The sequence below is a fragment of the Anopheles bellator genome, chromosome 2 (genome assembly GCF_943735745.2).
Source record: "Anopheles bellator chromosome 2, idAnoBellAS_SP24_06.2, whole genome shotgun sequence".
Lineage (NCBI taxonomy): Eukaryota > Metazoa > Arthropoda > Insecta > Diptera > Culicidae > Anopheles > Anopheles bellator.
The window spans coordinates 38,568,142-38,590,883 of record NC_071286.1 but is presented as its reverse complement, the minus strand read 5'-3'; the positions used below and the strand labels follow the sequence as shown (position 1 = coordinate 38,590,883).

The 22,742-nt window shown below is 52.7% G+C and overlaps 2 protein-coding genes across 2 annotated transcripts; one reads left to right on the top strand and one right to left on the bottom strand.

The window, feature by feature from the left end:
- The first annotated feature begins 1,017 nt into the window (after positions 1 to 1,017).
- LOC131207502 (uncharacterized) lies at positions 1,018 to 22,618 on the top strand. Its single transcript, XM_058200118.1, has 18 exons — positions 1,018 to 1,118; positions 1,284 to 1,642; positions 2,732 to 4,898; positions 5,013 to 5,130; positions 6,726 to 9,229; positions 9,299 to 9,971; positions 14,721 to 14,798; positions 14,875 to 15,057; positions 15,123 to 15,313; positions 15,412 to 15,762; positions 15,838 to 15,929; positions 18,728 to 18,950; positions 19,031 to 19,378; positions 19,465 to 20,012; positions 20,121 to 20,260; positions 20,347 to 20,468; positions 20,557 to 20,771; positions 20,836 to 22,618. Exons 1-18 carry the CDS (start codon positions 1,018 to 1,020, stop codon positions 21,117 to 21,119), a joined length of 8,697 nt encoding a protein of 2,898 aa, XP_058056101.1. The 3' UTR covers positions 21,120 to 22,618.
- Positions 16,036 to 18,137, bottom strand: LOC131211027 (uncharacterized). The gene is made up of 4 exons (XM_058204365.1): positions 17,904 to 18,137; positions 17,636 to 17,830; positions 16,555 to 17,014; positions 16,036 to 16,488 (listed from the first exon to the last, which is right to left on the bottom strand). The coding sequence occupies exons 1-4, from the start codon at positions 18,071 to 18,073 to the stop codon at positions 16,036 to 16,038; spliced, it is 1,278 nt and encodes a 425-aa protein (XP_058060348.1). The 5' UTR covers positions 18,074 to 18,137.
- Positions 22,619 to 22,742: the final 124 nt, after the last annotated feature.

Genomic DNA, 22,742 nt, shown 5'->3' with positions numbered 1-22,742 from the left:
ATTTTTTCCGAAACGAGGAACTATCTTTATTACCGAAAGCAGTTCACGTTCTAATGCTCCACCACGCTGTTAGCGGAAGACTACGTTTTGACTGGCCCATTGGAGCAGTGAAGCAAACGAGGGCCAGGTCCGCTCGCTTTATGGCAATTGTAGAACTACACGGCATTAGAAAACGGTGCTCAATTTCCGTCACGCTAGTAGTGTCTTGAAATTTGATTTACAAGAATGATAATTCGTCCCCATGTTTTTGCGTCACAACTGGCTGGTAGGCCGCTTTGAGGGTCGGGGCCACGGGTAAGCCGATCCTCGGGTGGATTGGCTGGGTTGGCTCTGTGTGATGTCCACATACTGTGTGGTGTATGCTGTATGGTTAGCTGACCGCGCAGTTCCGACCGCGTGTAGTAGCGTAAGGTTGCTTTTGCACAGTTTGCAACACGATGAACCTGGGCAGGCATAATTTCTGCTGCGCAGTCACAATTCAGCGTTTCCGTTAATAACATTCGTTCTGCGTAACTATACTATTGACGAGTTTATTGCCTACTGATAAGATATGTGGAAATAATGGCACTAATCCAATGGATAGGGGTTGAAAAAATCAACCCTTATCCGTTTTTTCTCCGTTTCTTCCGTTTTATTAATTATCTCACTTCGATTTCTCCCAATTTCGATGCCTTTTTTTTCGTTTGAAAACTCTGTTGGTGATTGCAGATGTCTTTTGCAGCAGAAAAGTATCCAAGCGCAATGAGATAGCGATGGGTGGTACCGAGCCGACTTGGTACCGACGGCGGCATTGCAGCCTTTGCCATCCTTTCGGCGGGGACAATTTATTTATCCCGGATAATTGATACGGCCTACGCGTGGCTATAAATTAAATCGTCCCACTGAGTGACTGGCCCTCCTCTGCTGGAGCTACATTTATGTTTCTGCTTCTTATTCCTGCAGCACCGAACGCGTACCAACAAGGAACTCCGTAGCAATGCCGAGGTAGTGACACAAAATGCAACATGAGTTTGAAATATGACCAGCAAACCGGAACCAGACAAATTGGGACGGAACATGAAAGCGCTGCCCGCGAGCTGCCAAAAACTGGCCGACGGCATCCAGCAGTCGTGGAACAGGTGAGTGTCGGTGTGCGAGCGAGACGACCCCAGCCCGATCGCCGGACTGATCGCGGAGGCCCGTTCCGTGCTCTGCGGGATTGCATACCCAGCGGGCGTTTACGAGAGCGCGAGTAATCGATTAACGTGTTTTTTTGTGTGTTTTTCTGTTCCATTTCCTGGCAGAGCAATCCCGGAAAATGACTACATCCAGCTCGGTACCCTCCGGTACGGTGTGCGCCTATCGAACACGGGCCTACTGGATGGCGGAGGCAAATCCACTCACCAGCACCAGCCGATGGATGATGTGCCGGGCAGTGACTCCCGTGGATCGATCACTTCTTACGAACTCGCAACGAACGGTGATGGTGGCCGTGGCGGCGAAAGTGTCCACAGTCCGGGCGGCAGCGTTAGTAGCAGCAGTGGCGGTGGCGGCGGAGGAGGAGAAAAGCCCCATTGCTGTTGTATCGGATCGAGTGGCGTGGAGCTGCCGTGGACGAACACTTATGCTCGCACCAAACTACCCATTCCGAGTGGAGGCGCCGGTAAGCCGGGGGCATTCTCGGGAGTCGGTGGCCGAGGGTCGAAAAGAAGCGAAAAGGATCTACCATAACACACCCGATGGCGAGGTTTTGGCGGGCAAACACCGCACAGCTGCGGCCGAAGCGCAGCTACCTCCTAGCACCGATCCGGAACAGCAGCACCAGTAAATCCGTGCCGTTCATCCCCGCATGTGTGTGTGTGTGCGTGCGTGGGAAATGGGAGGAAAACTAAAATTAAATTTTACGACGCTTCAGCCCGTCGCCGGGTGGTGTGTGTGCACGCAGTTGTTTATCTACTCCGGAGCGGAACACGGGTGGTGTTGGTGAATTTACTGGTCGCTCAAAATATTGTAATACCATACGACCCCCCTTTGGCCCCCTGCCCGTGTGTTTGTGTACGTGTGTGAATGAGTTTAAGGGGCGCTTTTCGGGGGGTGGGACTTGTTTTTCTTTTCTACCGCGCTGCGCCACCCTGGGGTCGGGTAACGGGGGCTCCTGTGTAGAATCGATGAAAATCATTTTTCACGCCATCTCGACCCGCTGGCACGGCGCGGTCAGTGTGCGGTACGTTAGTTGTGCGGCCGGAGTTAGTCGGATCACTATTTGCATCCTTGCACCCCCAAGGTGGGTGCGTCATCGCAAATCAGGTACGATCGACCATATGGGTAACGTTGCTGCCGAGAGCGCTCTGAAACTGTTCGGATCGGAGGTACCATCGGTCCCGTCGTGTCGTAACGATGGTTGTGCCAATTGCCCATTGTGCCCGGGTGGTGGGGAGAAGAGTCCGATCGCTACTTTGTCATACAGATGCACATGTCAAACCACGTCGACCGCAGCTTGTGAGGAGCAGCTGAATCATGCCACACCGTTGGCCAGTGCCAATAGTCGTTGGCATAGTGTCTAGCTTGCCGACATCTCCCGACTCGGCACGGGAGTCCGAAGCAGTACCGACAAGGTTTCAGCTTTGAGGGTACACAAACCCCGGGAAGAACATCAAAAATGTTAAATTATATGAATCTCTGGCAAGTCGTTTCTCTCCCATCCCATCTCTCACTCTCTCTCTCTCACTCTCTGTCTCGACGCTCGTTCCAGCTAAGAATAGAAAATCATCTCCCTCAGCATCGACAGCATCGACGGCGGCGGCGGCGGCGACGGTGGGTGGTTCGCCAGTAGCAGCATCAACCGACCGGGCCTCGTTTCTGGACCAGCAACAGCGAGCGTTGAGGCCGCTTCCACTGGCACCCACTGGTCGGAGCAACGGCCACGTCGCTCTCAGTCCGTCGGCGCACCCGTACGGTCACGGAAGCGGCGACACGCTATCCTTGCCTGGTGGCTACAGTAACGGTCACAACAGCAACAACAACGGTTATCACAGCATCAGTCCCACCGGTGGCAGCAGCAGTACCAGCAGCGTTAACGGAGGGCGTAACGCTGACGATCCGCAGCAGTACCCGGTGGGCGACAACTCACCTCGCTGCTCGGCAGTTGTCTGCTGTTACGGCACTACGACCGGAAGTGCCAAGTGCAAGAGACAGAAACGCTCTCCAGTGGCGGACGGAGCTGACTTCACTCTTCAACACCACCCGCACCCGCACCAGCATCCTCACGATCGGCACGATCGGTCAGCGATCGATGAACGGGCGTGGAGTGGAACGGCGTCCGATCGGCGCGAGCCGCGCCTGGTGAGGAGCAGCGGTGAGTGCGACGATGAAGGTGGAAGTACCGCCGGCGGTCCCGACTGTGGCGGCGGCGTCGGCATATCAAGTGGCAGCTTGTATCGGCCCGATGGCGGTGGCAATTTAAATTTAAATCCGAGAAACGCACCACAACACCAGCAGCTGCAGCAACAGGCGCGTTGGCGCAGAAAAGATGCGAACATAAATAATTTCGAGAAAAAGAGAATTTCGTCCGAACCGGAGGAGGGCTGCTTTGGATCGATCGGGAAAGGCACGGTCCGATTGCTCGCTGGCGAAGCTGGTCTGAGCGTGGTTTCGGCTGCATCACCACCTGCGTCGTCCTGCTCGCCACCATCCACGGGGTACCCGATTCAGGATCCCGATCCGCCCAGTCCCGGAGTGTGGGGTGCCCCGTCATCCGATAGTGTCGTTGGACAGCGACGCCGAGTCCTTCAACCGCCGTCCTCGCTGCCGGTGGTGAAGTCGTACAGCTTTCATCGGGATCGCTCCGGATCGCCCGGCGCTGGTCAGCTGTTCGAGTCGCCGCTTTTCGATTCGTTCGTCGGCCGAAATAAATCGTTTCGTAACGCAAACAACGCGAGACGATTGGCCCGGCCCCAGGCGGCTGTCCGAGATGGTCCGATCGATGGCGCAGTAGCCGTAGCGAGGCACACGAGCGACGGCGTGCCGTCGTCGCTAGTTCCGTACCGGGTGAGCGTAACGCGCAAATCTTCGCTGCCTTCGCAGCCACCGGGCAGCGGGCAGACGGGCCAGACGGCGGGTGGCCGGGGATCGGTCGATGAGTGCTATCCGTTCGACAAGTCCACCTGCCAGCCGGAGTGTATCCTGACGCCTCGGTCCCACCGGAAGCACCCGTGCAGTGATGCGATCAACGAGATCCGGCTGCAATCGCTCAGCAAGTACTGCAACCAGCTGCTGCTGGCCGGCGCAACCCGGCAGGTGGTCCCCGAGCAGCCGGGCGGCGAGTTTCGCCGTGGGCCAGTGCCACGAACCGTCGACGATCTGGAGGAGGAGATCGGTTACATTGACTCATCGGATCCGTCGCCGGGGATCGGGGATGACCGTCACAACGGGCACAGTCTGACCGTCGCCGCCAGCAAGCACCGACGGGCGGGCCCGCACCCCCGTTACCACCAGCAACAACAACAACATTCGTCGATCATCACCCACAGCACGGTCCGGATCGCGGCCGCCATCGTGAGCGGCGGCGTCGACGGTGGCACTTTGCCAGTAACCTCACCGAGTGTTAGTGACGATCACAGAAACAATTACATCGACTCGTCCTCGGACGAGCTGAGCAGTGTGTGCAGTGGGTTCGAGCAGCTAGCGCGCGCCTGTAGTAGTGGCAGCACCGTGCCGAGCAGGGCCGACGAGGTGGACGTTCGCCCGTACCAGGCGTCTCATTCCGCGCGTAACGCCAGTAACGCAACCACCGTTGATCAGTACTCCGAAAGCGCCTTACCACCGACGGGTATAGTTTCCTGCGCCAGTGGCATCCTAGTAGCCTATGGCTGCAACAGTGATGACCATAGCAGTGGCAGTGGCAGTAGCAGCAGTAGTAGGCTAGTGGTTGTTCCCGAACGGACCAGTGACACGAACAACAACAACAACCACCACCAAAACAACGACGACGACGACGAGCACAAGTTCACCACCACTCCGGCGGCTAAGAATAGCCGCGCCACGGTGAACGGTGGTGCTGGCAGCCCCGTTTCGTCCTCTGCGTCGCACGGTGGGCTGAACTGCTTCGGAAGAACCGCTTCCTCACACTTCCATGCGGCCGGGGACAAAACGGTAAGTTGTTGTGACGGCGCCTGTGAAGTGGCCAGCCAGCCAGCCAGCCAGCCTGCTGATTTGCTTAACATCTGTTCTGTGTGGTGTGCCGAGTCGCGGAGTGGAACGGACAAAGTGTGGAAGGGTGCGCCGTCGATTGAATCGCTCGGGAGATGCTGACAGATTAGTTGGTATCGCCCACGCGACGGCCCTCGGCTTCTCTGAGGTTCGATTCCCTTTGCGCCGCGAGGGATGAGTGAACAAATTAAAATTATATAAGAAAGAAGAAACCAAGAAGCGGTCGAGCAGAGAAAACACGCGTCGCGTAGTGTCGCGGTGGCGGCGGTCCATCAAGGCCACGCGGTGGTAATTATAGGTAGAAAACAGATCGAGCAAAGCGAGTGCGTTACGGAACTACGGCATAGCTGCAGCCAAAAAGGCAACGTCCGGCAGGACCAAGCTAAAGCTGTTCGGAGTTGTTGAAACCAGTTCTAGACAAAAAAAATCATTCCTGTTGCTCCAGCGATCCAGCGTCTTGGGAATTGGAGAGCCATTGTATGGCTGAAATAAAGTGTGGCACGTGGTTTCTTGACCGAGACCGATGCTGCTACCGAGATGTTGTTGGCTCCAAGGCAGCTTCCAAAACGTTTTCCTGGCCATAGATTGCATTTACTACGACGCCAGTCTCGACCAAAACGATTGGCAGCATCGTATCTAGTCGATAGCTTAAAAATAATATCTAGTCGATAGCTTAAATTTGCATATATTGCGCATACACACGATCATAAAATCTTACGAAAGCGCCACAACTTTTTTGTTCTTTCAAGTTTCACACGTTTTTGGACCAGGGAGCTATGTCGAGGATTTTCATCCACTTCCAGCCCGATTAGCGACGCTGTCCGAATAAATACTAGTGTGTTCAATAAGGTCGTAGCGTCGATAAAAGAGAGTGCTGCTTCAAGGCTAATTTTTTGTGTGTTATGTTTGTACACTCTTCATATGAACGTATGTGAAGTTTTGTTTCAATCGGTCAGCTATTTTTTTTACAAGCCATTCAGTATCGACGTGTTACAGTATTTTTTACAACGGAAATTAATTAAGTATCATGGTGCTTGAATTTTTATAATTTTTATAAGGACTTTATAAGGACTCTTCGCCTTCAATTACTATATTAAAAGAGGGATATCTGAGTTTAAACGTGGTCGTACTAGCCTTCAAGACGATCTACGTCAAAAACATCCAAAAACGGACACCGCTCCAGAAAACGGATATCTCATTGAGCAGTACAACAAATATTTTGACTGAAGTTTTGGGTTCCTGAAACCTGTTTGCAAAATGGGTATCGCATTCGCTAAAAATGGAACAATGCACCAGGTCAGAAGAGCATTTTGAAAATGGCAAACATCCATGATTTAAAGTTCGAGTTGTTGTAAAGTTGAGACAGTCTTGTCCCGAGCCCAAGGCTCGTCAGCCCGATCAAAGCAACCATGTATGATTGTGCTGTGTAACAGTTGTATCCTGTCGCATCCTGTAGGTGACCGTTGACCGTGACGACCTGCAGCGATCAGTTGTCAAGTGATGGTCTAATTCGAACTGATCATTTTTGTGTCTTGCAGATAATGGAGAAGCGTAGCAGTAATACCCTCGACCGTCTGCAGCGGTTGGTGAAGAAAAGCACCTCGGGACTGAATGAAAAGAACAGCAGCAGTGGCACGGGCTGTCCAGTCAGTTCGAGCGGCGGCAAAACGGAGCGATTGCGCGAGTTAACCGATCTGCTGAAGGGCAGCGGTAGAGCTCCACCACCGGTACCGCCTCCTCGGCGTGCCAAGCACACCCAAAGCATCGATCGCAGCTCGTTCGAGCGTCCGACAGCCTCGTCCGCTTCTAGTCTACTCAACATTGATGGGCTGCGCTGCGCTCCCGACACGGCGTCGACCGAATCGGACCTGCTGCTGCGGCAGGGTAAAGGATCGCGCTCGGTCGACCTGCCGTACCGCTTTGCCGCCGACAGCCAACGCATGTCGACGCCGAGCTCGCCGCAAACGGAGCACAAACCGATGAGCCTGCGGGCGAACGTGAGCACCTCGAACCTGGAGGCGCTGCACGAGAGCCGCCGGGCCCCGCCGAAGCCGTCCGTGGGCGAGGAGTGCAAATCGGAGACGGCCCTCAAGCTGGACGACGAGGAGCTGTTCGCGAAACTGTCCCGCCCGGAGTCACGCACGATCGTTGGCTCGTACACGCAGAAAACGATCCCGTTCCGCAGTGCATCCTTCTCGCAGGTCGACTACTCCTCCGGCAAGTACATCCGGTCGGCGCTCGGGGCGCTCAAGAGCAGCCTGCTGCAGAAGGGCAAAGACTCACTGGCGGCGGCGGCGGCAGCGGCACCCAGTGTGGACGACAAGGATAGCACCACCGGTAGCGGTAGTCCGGTGGAACTGTTTCGTTTTCATCCCGGCGACCCAGGCGATACGCTGGCCGCTGGTTGCGCACCGGACGACACGGATGTGGCCAAGTTGACGATTAAAAAGACAGAGCTAAGCATAAATCTGGCACCGCTCGAGTACGACTACGGGCGGCCATCGCACGACGAGCGGCTGAAGCAGCGACTCGGCGACGGCAAGGACCTCGTCTCGTCGAACCGCAACTCGGACATTGAAACGATTGTCGAAGATCCGGTGGCGGAGCATGTCGAAAGCGTGGAAAACGGGACGGGCGAGGCCGGCGACCCGACGACCGGCAGCATCAGCGTGATGCAAGCGTCCGAGATGGTACTGGTGGAACCGTTGGTGGAGGAAGGCATTCCGATCACACCGAGCGCGCTGTCGAAGGACGACGAGTGTTTGCAGCAGGCCACGACCTGCCTCATCCCGGTGCCCGTGTACGACTGTGTGGTCAGCGAGTGGAGCACGGCGCGGCCCTCGGAGCAGTGGATTGACGCGTCGATGACGGAGTACGCCAAGTTTTCCGACTGTCTCGACAGCATCAAGGAGGTCAACGAGAGCGTGCTCAGTGACCCGCCCCAGACGCCCGCGGACGAAGATGACTTTCCCGGGGAGAAGATTACCGTCGAAGGGCCCCCGCAGGTCATCGAACCACAGACGAGCGTAGAGCTCTCCGAGGACGGTACGTCGGAGGCGGCCGAAGGCGAAAACGGTTCCTCGGAGGATCCGAGCGAACCGTTGCTGTGCACCCCGCCGGTGTCGATCATTTTCACCGAACCGGAAAGCACCGAGTTCACGACGATCGTCGACGGTGGCGGCGCAGGTGGCGGCATGCACAAGGTGTCGGTCATGCTGGACGATGGCAGCGAGGTGGTGGAAGTGGTAGAGGTGCGGAAGCGCCACAGCAACCAGGAGGACACCGGTGGCGGTGGCGACACACCCAACTGTCGCCATTCGAACGAAGGGGACGAAAAGCGACGGCTGGAGTCGCGCAAATCGCGCCGCAAGGGTATCTACATCCAGTGGCCCGCCATCGATGGCCACAGCGAGCTGGAACCGGAACTGGGCGAAAGTGGGCTCTCCGACCCGGCGGTCACCAACGAGGTCACCGGTGTGGGCTGGAGTGCTGAGTGCGGCCTGGGGCGGGGTCACGAAAAGGACTCGAGCCTGGAGCTGAGCGGCGAAAGCTTTACCGATCTGAGTGTGCGCGACGAAGCGGGCGACAGTTTGGGGGCCGATCCGGTCGAACGGTCCGGAAACTGTTCACCGGACGGAGCCCGGTATCGGTTGGATCCGACCACGCCCGAATCGGACCCGGGCAAGGCGGGGCCGGTTTGGCCGGGCAGCAAGGGCGGCAGCAATCGGCGCCAGAGCCTCACCTACCAGAGTTCGGACGAAAAGGACGATACGCTTCCAACGGCGCCCACGTTGGCCGTACGCTCGCTGAAAACCCTGTTCCTGCGGTCGGACTCGGTGTCGGACAACGAGAGTGACCGGGCGTCGTCGCGGGATCGCACGAGCGCCTCGCCCGCCCCCGGTGGTGGCGATCCGGACCTGAGGCGCTACTCGAAGCGACCGCTGCGTGGTCCCTACGGTCAGATGCTGGAGGCCGAAATGAAGAAGCCCACCACGAAGGTGCAGTACAATGAAATCCTGGAGGAGCTGACGCGCAACGAAAGGTACGATACCTGGGCGTGGGAGGCAGTAGAAAGCGCCTTTTTTAAATTAATCTTCTTCGGTTATTCTAGCCATGGTTCGCTCACGAGCGTTACACGGAATCGCACCAGCGCCGGAAGTCAGTCGATGGACGAAACGAACGATCGGCACGGCGGTGGCAAGGCTTCGGGGAAGCCACGGAAAGCGAGTGCCAATCTGCCGGTCCCCACGCACGTCCGGACCGCTTCCAGCCCGTCCAAGCTGTCCGATTCCTCGTCGTCGAATGCGTGGGCCGCCACGGTTGCTACCCAAAGCGCAGCGAAACGTCACCTCAGCAACATCGAACAGCGCAGCACGGACTCGGACCGGTCGGAGAAGTCGACTGGCGGTGGTGGCAAGAAGTTCTCGCTGGACAGCCACCACGGCGAGAAGCTGTCCAAGCGGGCATCCGAAGGCGGAGGGATCGTGCGCGAGAAGCCCAGCAGCAAGCGCAGTGGGTCGAGTGCGAGCGACAAGCAACCGAAACGCAGCCTGGACGAGGTCCGACTGTCACAGACCAGCCGCACGCCATCGGAGAGAAGTATCACGCTGGTGCCGGATGCGGCGGGGACACCGAAAGGCATGGCGGCATCGCCGGAGCTGCTGGCCGAGCTGCTCAAGGGTTCGAGCGAGAAGCTCATTACCGAGCAGCTGACGACGGGCAGTGCACCGGGCAACAATGGCAATCCGAGCACCGCCCTGCCATCGGCTGTGCTGAACTGTTTGGTAAGTTAGCCAGCTGAATGATCGATCGATCTGTAACAGTGTGCTTCATGCATCAGAAGGTCTCACCTAAGAACCAAGTAGTAGTGGGACCCTTTCTACAGTAAGCGATGGACACAGCGATGCTTAGCCAATGAAATACTCGCAGCAGAAATTCCGAGGTGTTGAAAACACGAATAATTGATTCGTTCAAACGATAGTTTTGCTGCGTGAAACATTCCCCAAGTCTTGCAACTAAATTTTCCGGGTTTTCCGGACACTGATGTAGAAGTTGCCTCGGACACTTTTTACCGAGTACTTTCTCGTCATACGCGTTTCTTATCGGGTTTCTAATGTTTTGCCTCACGATGGCCGTTTTTGATGCTAGTTTCTGCATACCACTCGCCTGAAGCATTACGTGTTTGAATTAATTAGTTCGGTTTTTATTCGACATTTGTGGGTTAACTACAACAACAAAACGTGACTTAATGAAAGTATTGTAAGTCGATTGCTACTACTTTCTGCCATCTTTTAGGTTTTAATTCCTCGATTCCGTGTCGTGTGTTGCCAAATCGTTACTCAACGGAACAAATACTAGTCCGAAAGAGCAACGCCTGGAGAATACAACAGGACGGTTAACAGTTCCCATCCGACATTTTCGAGATAGATTTTGACCGATTTTGAGATGTGTGATTGAGCGTTGTCATGATGAAAATTCAGCTTATCTGTCTTTTATCCCATTCTCGTCGTTTTATGGCCACGGCTTTGCTTCAAATGCATTAATTGTTGTCGATGGGATTGTCCATCAATAATTTCATTAGGTTTGGAAAGCTCAAAGTACACCACACCTTTCACATCCCACCATTAGCACAGCATAACCGTTGCGCAATGAATATTTCCCTTTTTTGCGGTGGACTTGGTTCACCCGGCTGAATCCAGGCCTTTTGGGGTTTAGAATTCTTGTAATAACTCCCCTTTTCATCACCAGTGACGATACGGTACAAGAATACCCTTTTTCTGCCGTGCAAGCAGCAATAAAAAAGTACTCCCCGCAAAAACGCTTTACCAGCAACAAAACTTGACATGTTCAAATGCTCGAAACAGGTGTTGTTTACACTTTGACCAAACAATCTATACTGCGTTAGATGCGTAATTTTTTATAACCGAACTAATTAATTCAAACACTTAATACCTTTCCATGATGGAAAGTAACTAGGACAGGTTCTAACAACACATATTGCGTGTGTGCTTTGGAATGAAATAGAGCAGCTGATTTTTGTACATGGTCCTGCTTACAGTCGAGCGAATAATTCTCAGTTATTTTCGAGTTCTTCAGCAACTTCATTCCGAGCAACTTCATTCAATTTATGGAGACTGATTTTTGTTATGTCCATCCCTTAGTAGCTCCCAACACGAACATGATATTTTTAACGGTCACAGTTACTGTATCAGGATTTGGATTTCACATTCATACCAAGAAGTTATTATTGCCAAAGTTTTTTTGCACAAAACACACGTCAAACACCCCTGTCAGCCAGTTATGATAGAACCTGTTCCGTTCCGAGCGTTATGCTCATTTTCCCGAATTACTGCGAGAATCGCGTAAATTAACTGCCCCAACCTAGACCACCAGGCGCCTCCACCGATCGAAGTGTTTTCACTGGTTTCACTTCGACGGAATTTTAATATTCGTTCCACGTTCAATTCCTCCAATGCTTCGAATGCAACCGGGATAAACAGATTTTTTAAACACTACCCAGCTTGCTTTGCTACAAAACTATCAGCACCAGCAAACCGTGAGTAGTGTGGGCAGCTCCAGCCTGGTGTTTAATCACATCTCACCAGCACATTGCGCACCCACCCCGTTGCAACGGTCCGGTGGAGGCGCTTGGTCGCTCGTAGCGAAAGTAAACGGAGCAATTATGCCATTCACATCTCCCAACTGCGAGGAGGAGTTAATATTTCAGAGCGGCCTGGCCCGGCCAGTACATGTGTAAACCAATACCGTGCGTTGGGTTTCGTTTTTCATTCTACGCTCCACTTTCTAGCCGTAGCCGTTTCAAATCTCACCACACACATTCATCGTGGCCGGTGGTAGTGACCGTGGTGAGTTCAAGCCGTTGCGAGCACCAGTGTTGTTGGTGAAGCGTCCTGCGCAAACGCAATGTTTTCCGATTGCCTGCGGGGAGGACGGATTTGGGGCGGCATTGTGGTGCAAGCAACAAGTACATGGCTTATCGCGCCTTTTGCACCTTTGGCGGTTCCATTCACCTGCGCTTCCAGCTGCTTGGCGGGCGGCGTTACTCCGAAGATGAATTGAATGCCCGACAACGCGTGGGCCGCGTGCGTTGGTTCGGTTTTTAGTATTTTGTAAACTTCCCAAATTCCATTCACGCACAGACACACTCGCTGAGTGACGTGTGCGCCCGATTACCCGTCCTGAAAGTTGGCCAACATTATGGGTGAGATTTTTTTCGGACGTGTAACGATTCCCGCCATTCTTTATTTTTGCTTTTAATTGCAGCGTATGCGAAGTAAATTGACCGAAATGAGCGTCTCTGCCTCTTGAGTGGGGGGGTGCTCCTGGTGAGACATGAGAAGGTGAGATACGGAAAATTTCTCTCGCGTGCTCCGGCGATGGCCAATTGGGTCCCACTTTAGTCGACAAGCAAAACAAGCCCTGCCAGGAGTGATCGATGGGATCGATTATGAGGCGGTGGAAAAATTCCTCCACTTCATTGCGGGAAAACTATTGCCGAGAGTGGCGAGCTGTGCTCCAAACCAACAATCGATGAGAGCGTAACGCCGTAGAGAGCATCGTGAGCAAAAGGGAGAGGGTCAGGTTTGAAGAGCCGGAGAGCGATTCGAGTGGACGGAACAGCTAGTGAGCAATTCCCGTGGTGGCCAGTTTTTCCGTGTTGCTCGAGCCGCAAGCGTGTGCGTTTGTTTTCCCAATCGCGTCCGAAGGGCCCCGGAAGGGGCGCGTATTGGAAGGAGAGACAGTGCACGGTTCCGGGTCCTCTGCAATATTATTTTCGCCGTGTCTTCGGCACGATGACAGCGGGCCGTAGTTTACTACCAGAGCAGCCAGACAGACGGTGTTGACATACGGGACACTTGCTTGACTGTTTGTGCCGCATTCGATTATTAAGTTGGTGGCCCGTTCGGCTAGTTTTGCCTGCCGACGGGTAAAACGGATTTCCCACTCGAACTCACACGCGTTGGTGTCTGTGTGCGTGCGTGTTTGTAACTCTAGTCACGGTAGTGTGTCCCGTCTCAGGTGAAACCGGAATGATGCACCGTGTCCGTGAGCCGAAACCCTTACGACCCGTTGGCCTGAACGACGCGAGATGGAACACACCTGTAGCCTGTGACCGTCCCATGCTTCGCACTGTGTTCGACGCAATAGGAGCAGGGTCACCGTGCAAAGGTGCTGAGCAATAGGTGCCCATCTGTTCTGTTACGGCCGCAGAGAGAAAGAGAGAGAGAGGGGGCAAAGGATACGCATCAAAAACAAACGTAAAGAGAGTGTGTGACCATCAATAATAGGCGAGTGGAAAAGTGAATTCCGCCAGCTGGTGAAACGTGCCACGGCTCCCCCCCTGCACGGTCCTATGGTCGGTCACGTTCACGCCAACCACCCGGCAGTGCTGCATTCGTGTGTTTTCACACCACCACCCACGGCCGTAGACGGTCGCACCAGCGTTGCAGCAACAGCAGACCCGCCATTGTCCGCCATGATGCCGCTCAACTTCTGCTCGGACTCGGAGGACGATCCGGAGCGTACGCCGAAATCGGTGTCCGAAACCACCATGTGGCATAACGTGATCAGTTGCTACAATGTAAGTCCAATGCACGGGATGGTGATTCGCTCCAAGCCCATTTCCGGGTCCAGGACAGACAGGTAAAGGGCGCTCGGTGGTGCAGCATATGATGTTTTATTTATACCGCCCCAACCAGCCGAAGGACATCGGCTCGGTGCTGGGTGGCTGACGCGTCATGTCACCCGTCGTCATCATCGATCGGCGATAGTTTCCCCCTGACATGTGTTTTGCGTTTGGCTCCCGTGTGCAACAAGTGTGTGCAAGCGACCCTTCGGACGGGGTGCACCCTTTTGGCCGAGTTTGTATTCGATGGGTGGCCTTGTTCGCCCCCCCCGCCAGACATGTTTGTTGGTTTTTGTTTGCATTGATTCACTGCGTTTATGAAAGGAACATCGACGTTGACGCTTGGCGCATAGTTAGCATGATCCGCAGGAGATGGATAGTCTGCGTTAATCTAATTTTTAGTCCTTCTCCGAACTATCCGGAATTGACTGTGGAACTGAGGCATGCATCCGGTTTGTGGGGGTTGTGACGGCTCTCCTGTCGCAAGTGCGCTAAATAAACCAGTACACACGGGTCAGCAGTGTCCAACATTCGCGCAGGGCAGCGCATAATGGTTTGTAGCCATCAATATTTCTTCCACCGCAACACCCGTTCAGCGCCATGCCCGACGTTGGGTACTTTGTCGCTCTCCGGCGGAGCGTTGTGGATACGTGAACGCGACAGTGAGTTATGCTGAAGGAAATTCAATTACGGCACCATGAAAAGCTTTTAACAGGAATGAGATTTTAATTCGGTTACAGGTTTTACCGTTTCGTGCATCACGTTCCCGGAACGCGCTGGTTGGCAGTTGGAGGGAACGCTATCTCCCCGCTCACGATACACGGTTACATGCGGAGGAAACGAAACTAACCACTCTCTCTTCACTTGTTTCTCTTCCCCGGCACAGGATACACGAACACACGTGGTGGTCGAGCTGTTCAACACGGAAAAGTCGTACGTGGAATCGCTGCAAACAATAGTGCTGGTAAGGCAAGGGCAAACACGCGGCAACCCGTGATCGGCGCACTTGGCAATAACGCATCTCGTTTCGTTCGAATTAGAAATACTTGAATCAACTGAAGTCGTCCGAAAACTCGGCCTTGGTCGATGCACAAACGGTGGACGAGATTTTCTTCATGGTCCCGGCGATACTCAACATACACGAGCGCTTCTTGGAGGAGCTGCGCCGCCGGCTGGACTCCTGGGACAAAATGCAAATGATAGGGGACGCGTTCGTCGATGTGGTAAGTGGGTCAGCTGCTGGTTCTCGGAAGGCCACTTACCGGGGTCGCTCGCTCTTCCGTTGCAGTTTTCTCGCCCAGTCATACTCGATACGTACACGGCGTTCGTTAACAACTGGAACCGGGCGAAGGATGCGATACGCAGTGCGAGACAGAAGTGCCCGGCGTTTGCGAGGTTTCTGGAGGCGATGGCCCGCGAGCACAAGGGAAAACTTTCGCTCGACAACCTGCTGATCAAGCCCGTACAAAAGTTTCCCAAGTAAGACGACGGGGCCTACCCTGACCGCTCGACAGGCGCCGTATGGGAGAAGCTAACCACTGCACTGCTAACCTCACCGGTTTCGCCCGCCTTTTCAGCTATGAACTCATTTTTACAAGACTGATTAAGCACACGGATGTGGCACACCCGGACCAGAAGCCCTTGCAGGAAGCTTTAAAACTGGTGCACGATATTCTGATGTTTCTCAACTGCAAGGAAAAGGAAGCCCTCGAGAACGGGCAACGCGAGACGGCCCTGCGCGAGCTCGAGGGTGTGATCGAGGGTATGAACGATCTGGTGACACCCGAGCGGGCCTTCCTCCGGCGCGACCTCGTGTCGATGTCGTCGGGCCAGGTAACGCTCAAGGAGCGGGGCTTTTTCCTCTTCAACGATCTGCTAGTGATAACGAGCATAAAGCGACGAAGCGGTACGATTCGAAAAACGAACATGTAAGTGGCAACGCACAGTGTGGGCAACGCACTGAATAACGCACTGCGCCTAACGGGCGATCTCCGTTCTTTCAGGACTTGCCCAGGAAGTGTGGCTTCAACACTCGACACGAACAAATACAAATACCTTACCAAGATCTCTCTGGACGATTTGGAGATTGTGAAATGTAAGTGTGTGTGGACAACTTTCTGCATATATTTTCAGTTCAACACAAACAGAACGGAAAACGGAACTATTAAAGGCTCGAGAGCCAGTCAGCTACGAACGAACGCCTAGCGCTGGAACCGGGACATTAGGCCCTTGATTTTGCTCTCCGTTGCACCCCAGTCCAGCAGCCCGATCACTTCGAATGCTCGGAGCTGAGCCACAATGTTCGGTGCGTGCGCTCGCAGGATCTGCTTCACGTCGGCGTGCTGGTTAGGATTGTGCAGTGTCGGTTGCATGGGCGGCGTATTTTGAGCATCTTTGGTGCGCAGGAACGGCGAAACGGCCAGCGAGTAGATCACTTGCAGTGAACCGTGCTTCAACAGCTCCACCTGTAAATCCATCAGCTTTGGAATCGTTTTGGTGTAACTTAGTTTCTGCAGCAGCAGCACTAGCGTTTCGTGGTAAACAAACACCAGCTCGTCCTTGTGCTTCTGCAGGACGTCGTAGGCAGGCGAGGTGGCCAAAAAGTACACCAGATCGATGATCGGCGAACCCACGACACAGTTCTGGAAATCAACCTAATGCGAAACAACGGCTCGTTTAGTTTTCGGCCACTCGACTCGCCGGGATTATTCCGAACTTACGAAAAGTGAATCTGCCAACTCGTTCGACTGATACTGGAACAGTATGTTGTTGGTCCAGAAGTCTCCATGGTTGAGCACCTTGAATCCCTTGAAGTCACTCTCGTAAGCCTCGACCGCCTTCTGAATCGTTTTGGGTGGCAGTTGTTTAAGCTTCGCCGCTGTCTCCGCGCCGAGCCCGAGTTCGGCGGCGAGCTCGTACACGGTGCTCAGCACATCCGGGAAATATTTCAACTTGTCCTTGTACTCGTTGTGGAACGTTCCTTTGCCGAACTTGGCAAACACTTGCGCGTTTTCTGCCAGCATGCAAGCGCTGGCCGCGTGGAAGAAGGCCAGCTTCTCTAGGGCCATGCGGCTTTGCTCTAGCGTTATACCGAGCGTTTGGTTTTCCACGCTGAATCCACGCACAGTAAGATCCTCCAGCACGACCAGATCCGAGGGGACCTCTGATGAGTAGATTAGACTGGCAAAATGATGTGCAATTTTTTAACATTAGTTACTAGGCATTCTCGGTAGGGATCTGTATGATGATGGAAGACATCAAATGAAATGTGGATAATTAGCTTGCCGGACGCATGTTTTTGTCTACGCCACACTGATAACGCTAGGCACGTATCGTATCGCAACATTATGCTGACATCGAGCAGGGTTAGGCCCTTGAAACGTGCGGGTCCCGCTAGTCACTATTACTCATCGATCACGAGCCCCACGGGGCATCATCTTACGGATGCTTCCAACCGTACGTGCCGCTTCATTTCGTTGATAGGCCACACTCACGTACGTCAAATTGGTGGCTATCGGACGGAAGATAACGATACCAAGCGATGGATGAAAGGGGGACCCGAGAACGATCGGCGTCTGACGACGCCACGATACGATACGGTGGCGTTTATTGGGGTGGCGCTGGCGTTGAATCGATTCCTCGTCGAAGAAGGTGCACGCGACGGTATCCTATCTTGCTAATCGCACTTCACTTCAATACTTTCATTATATAACACGTCGCTGTGCGCCAGGGGCATCAGCTGACTTCCTCCACTTCGGTTCGAAGCGAAGTTTGAAAGGGAAAGCGGAAAAAAGTACTCACTGTGGCGCCAGTTGGATAACGCTGCCCAGTTTCGCGATCATGTTGACCATCGTGGGCAGTACGACCTTGTACATATAAATTTCCTTTTCAAACACGTCCGTTTTCTGAAACTGCTGCACTAGGTGACCCTCGCAAGGCTTGATTTTAGCCACGAACGTAATCGCCGCATCGTTCGGGTTCACCTTCGAGGTGTACCTACATTTTGCGGGAAAATCGAAACTCGGTATTACATGCACGTAACGCTCTGGTTGCTGTGCGAGCCACATACTTCACCAGGATGCGGTTCATCGACGATCTCGCGTACGGATCGTTGATATCGGCGGTGGCCGGTTCGACATCGTACACCTTGATCTTCACCTCCGACTCACCATACTGCGACTGGATGAGGTTAGTCAAAAACAGCGAGTTGATGAACTTCGTTTCCTGCGTTTTAGGCATTGTCGTGCGAGCGAAATGCAACTAATGCTCCTTCCAAGCAAGGATGATAGGTTGAGGCGAACTGGATCACCGGAACGTTGTGAACCGACTGAAAGGTTCGCCAAAACACTGAATCCATTGGCAGGCGACAATGCTGCCAACAATCTATTATCGACGATGGCTTGGATAGGGCCCTTGAAGAGTGAAATCGCCCACAGAGCACAATTACATCAAGCAGAGCGATAAGTGTATGAGAATTGCGTATCTGTATTTGTACGAATGCACCTGTGAGAAAGTACGTTCAACAGCACGGCTTCGTTTCTTTTTCGCTTCAAGTCACGTCTCGAGTGTCCCTGCGGTCTACGAAAAAGGGAAGCAATTTTAGGTATGTGTCGTAATCCCGCGTGGCATCAGAAGACTTGGGAGGGCACGAGTGCGAATTGACGCACAGGGTATTGACGGCACGCTGGCAGAGAACTTATCGCACAAGCAGTTCAATACAAGGCTATTCTGTCGGCCTATAATTTATGGTTCCCAATTGTCGTTCAAATACGCTCCGATGCATGATGTAGGATTTATCAACTAGGGACGACATTTTGAATTCACACAGGGCTGCGATCCATTGGGTCCTTATTAGGGGACGTGATAGCCAAGTCATTGTTTTTACATTTGCAGCTAAAGACGAGAATGTGAGGCGAATCATGAAAGAGATCGAACATCTAACGGACGACAGTGGGAAGCTGGTGCAAATATCGGACCTTACCGCCAGTCTCCGGTGTTCCCATGGACCGCTCGAGGAAGCGATCCGCGATCTTCAGCGCGAAATTCAACGACAACTGGCCGAACGGCAAACGAACGATGCTCAGTTGAACGTGCTAGAGCTTACGCTGAACACCTCGTAAGTTTGTTGTCTCCGTGGCCGCGATGGCCAGGGCTTTCTGAAATGGATAACATTTTTCGTTGGTGGCTCAATTTCAGCAATGGCATTCAGAACATGACGGTGGTCTTCTCGAAACCGGACAAACGCACGGAGTGGGAAGAAACGTTCACGGAGGCCAAGCAAAAGCTAGCGAACAGTGTTGAGCGCAGTCAAGTTCCCGAATTCTTCGTGTCCGTGCCGATCCGTAAAACCCGGGCTGGACTCCAATTTACTTGTGCCTCACCGACACTGGGTACGCAGAAGGATGTTTGGGTGTGCAATAGTGACGGCTACGTAGGGCAGGTCTGTGTGCTCAGTCTCGTGCCGGAGCCATCTGTAACGAGTTGCAACGGTGTGTGCAATGCGAGGATTCTGTGCGTTGCATCGGTGCCCGCTAGCGAAGAGCGGTACGTTGCAGCAAAGACTACCCAAAGTCTGCGTTTTCCGTAACTCATTCGATTACTATCACTTGTGACACCGGTCTTTGTTTTAGGGCTAGCTCAGCGTTGATGAATGTGAATATATCCATAGTCGATGCCACCTGCAACAGTAACGTAGTCAGCAAGTCAGCGGCAAACTCGGCTGTAAGTTCGCCGGCTAAAAGCACGGAACGGAAAGGATCGTTCAAGCACACCTGCGACCACACGAGTAGTCGGACGGCCAGCAACGAGTCCGACATTCAGCTGGATTCGGGCAGCTCAAGTGAAGATTCCGAGCCCGAAAGTCAACCGGAGCGGGCTTGCAATACTAGCCAGTCGTGCGTCTCGCTGACACCAAACCACCGGCAGCAGGACCCAACGGCGACTACGGCTTGCTCGATGACGGCTGCCGATGTAGAGCCGGAAACTCAGCAATCGACCATGTGGCTCGGAACGGAGGACGGCTGTATTCACGTGTACAACTGCACGGACAACATACGTATCAAAAAGAACAAGATTAAAATACCACACGTCAGTGCGGTGTACTCAATACTCTATCTCGACAACCGAGTCTTCGTTTCACTGGCCAATGGTGATGTGTGTGTTTACTCTCGCGACCGAAGTGAGTAAAGTCTAAGGATGAAACAGATAAAACGAACACACTTCTTCGGCAACGGCAACACTGCTGCGGCCCGCGGCGGTACCGTACTAATATGTCATCTCTTTGCAGCTGGTTGGAACGTTTCTTCCCCCTTGACGGTCACGGTCGGTACGGTGACAAATCCGGTAATAAAGCTCTTGAACGTACACGGAAAACTTTGGTGTGCAATACAGGGCACCATTAAAGTATTAAACACTAAAAGTTTACAGGTAACACATTCGCTAGTTTTGCCATTGGTAATATTGACCGACCTCCTGTGGCACGTGCGTGCCCCACCGTTTGCTTTCTTCCGCAGATTGATAATCAAATTCAAATCTCAAACGACTCAAAACCAATCACAAATATGACAGTATTAAACGATTACGTGTGGATTTCGGTGCAGAACTCGGCACACATCAAGTGCTGCCACCATGAAAGGTGAGCTTAAAACAACGATAACCAGCGTATAAGTGAATATCTTTGCTCATGCTAACGATCTGCGGACGGTTTCCTTTATTTCTTAAAGCTTTGAGGTTATATTTGAAGTTAACCTGGCACCGTCGGTCAACAAGATGCTTTCGAACTGTGATGACATCATCCGGCAGCACAAGGCTGCCTGCCTACGGGTAACTTCGTTGCTGGCCTGCAAGGAGCTCATCTGGGTTGGGACCAGTGCTGGCGTGCTGCTTACGATTGCGGCGCACAACGTGGCCAAAGGTTCCTCACTGCCTGTCGTCACGGGTAAGCTAATGGAAAGCTCAACACAATCGAACGAGGCCTGTACTATTTTTCCGTTTCCCCGCAGGTATTCCACACGGTCACACCGGCCACGTACGATTCCTGACCTATGTCGAGTCTCCGGACGGTATTGCGGGCGAAGAATCACTGGCATTGCGTGACGGATCTGCAACGAGCGCAATGATCGCTTCCGTTGGCAAGACAAAGGGTAGCCTGACAAGCAGTCAGGATTTACTCGTCATATCCGGTGGCGATGGTTACGAGGATTTCCGCAGCACCGGCAACAACACAATGAGCGATGTCGCCGGGCGTGAGGATAGCACCAACCATTTGTTGCTGTGGAAAGTGTAAGAAGAATTTGATTACCGGAAGAAGTGTTTCACGCTATCCGGCATTAGTTAGCCTTCAGGTTTGTCTGTGTCCGTTGAAAAATGTATTTTGATTGACTTTTTTCCGCATACGCGGTGCAGCGGAAAGGTACACCCGGCAAGGTGAATGATTTGGCCGCACCGATTTACGGGCAAGCTGGACTTGTCTTTGTTTTCAATTTTGGTTTGTGGCGATCGCGCCAAAAACGCTCACGTTTGTTGCGAAACAGAACTGTTTAAACCTTTTTTCAAACCTTTTTTTCAATGGCCAAACGCAACAAACGATAAGACAATAAGAATTTACATGGTTAAACGGTATTGCTGTAAGGTCCGTCGGTTGGCGCTGATAATTAATTGAATTTCGTGCGTCGTTTGTTCACTCCACTATTCCAAAGTACTCATTAAACAAACACGCAGCTCAACTAGCGACAAAAACGATGTTTGGTGTGGGCTGCCGCAAGAGGAAGTTTCGCCCGTACCATTTATTGCTTGTCTCGTTTGTGCATCGAAGTCTTAAAAAGAATTACCGGTACTGGCACATCCCTATTTACCAATATTGTAAGGCTTCCAACATTACTGAATACTATGGTTACTACCGATACACCATTGCTGCTAACGCTGGTGACTAACGGCGTAATAATCGTTTACAATATAGTAGATCATCGTCAAGATGGAGTGGCATGCGTGTATCGCAGGAGCGCAATGCGGCGGTCACTAGGCATAAACCGAATCAGTTAACAAATTGGGATGTATGAACTAATTGGTTCTGTTGTATTTTTTTTTCAAACTCTCATCTCAACTGCGCGTGAATGTGAATGCTAGTCGTATGCTGTAGAAGCAACAAAAATATGGAGAAGCACAACCTAGTAGGCAGTGGCCCTTGCTGTCCCGTGTACTGTTGTAGCTCTAAGCAACCGAGCAGTACGTTTAAATGCTATCCTTATTATGATTATTATTATTATTACTATATTAATACAATATACACACATACAGACGCCAGACGGCTACTTATCTATCGGCGCGAAAGCAGGGTACTGTGAAACGATTCCACAATGCATCTTTTTAAGTCACTGTAAACCCCTTTATAACGTGCGCAAGTCCTTGATAAAATACACATACGCCTGTAGATGCACACGGCGGCGACCGGTGTAGTGTGAACGATGTACGCAAGTATGAATTTATCCAATGAAACATGCATGTAAATGAACCACAGATAAACTGTATCTGTATGCGGCCACGTTGCGCCAAGGAATTCCAGTAGGAACGAAAGCAAACGAAAAACTACGACAAACGGGTTACTGTGTGCGCGATCGGATCGAACGGGAATGCTCGTGATTGCTCAACGCCGACCATATTTCCTCCGTTGTTTAACGCTTTAAGATCGTTTCTCCCATTCGTGGTGTTGCAGCTCGGCGACCCTCCTCCGCGGTATGAACTACTCCAGTGCACAAGTCCTCCGTCAGTTTGGAGTCCCGCGAAAGGAATGCGTAAGAAAAAAAGGAAATGTAAAATTCGAACCTTTTACAATGTGTCTCTACTTTATGATTTCCCTTGTTGATGACGCAATATTGCAAAAACGTGAGTCTAACATAGGTTACGCTAATCA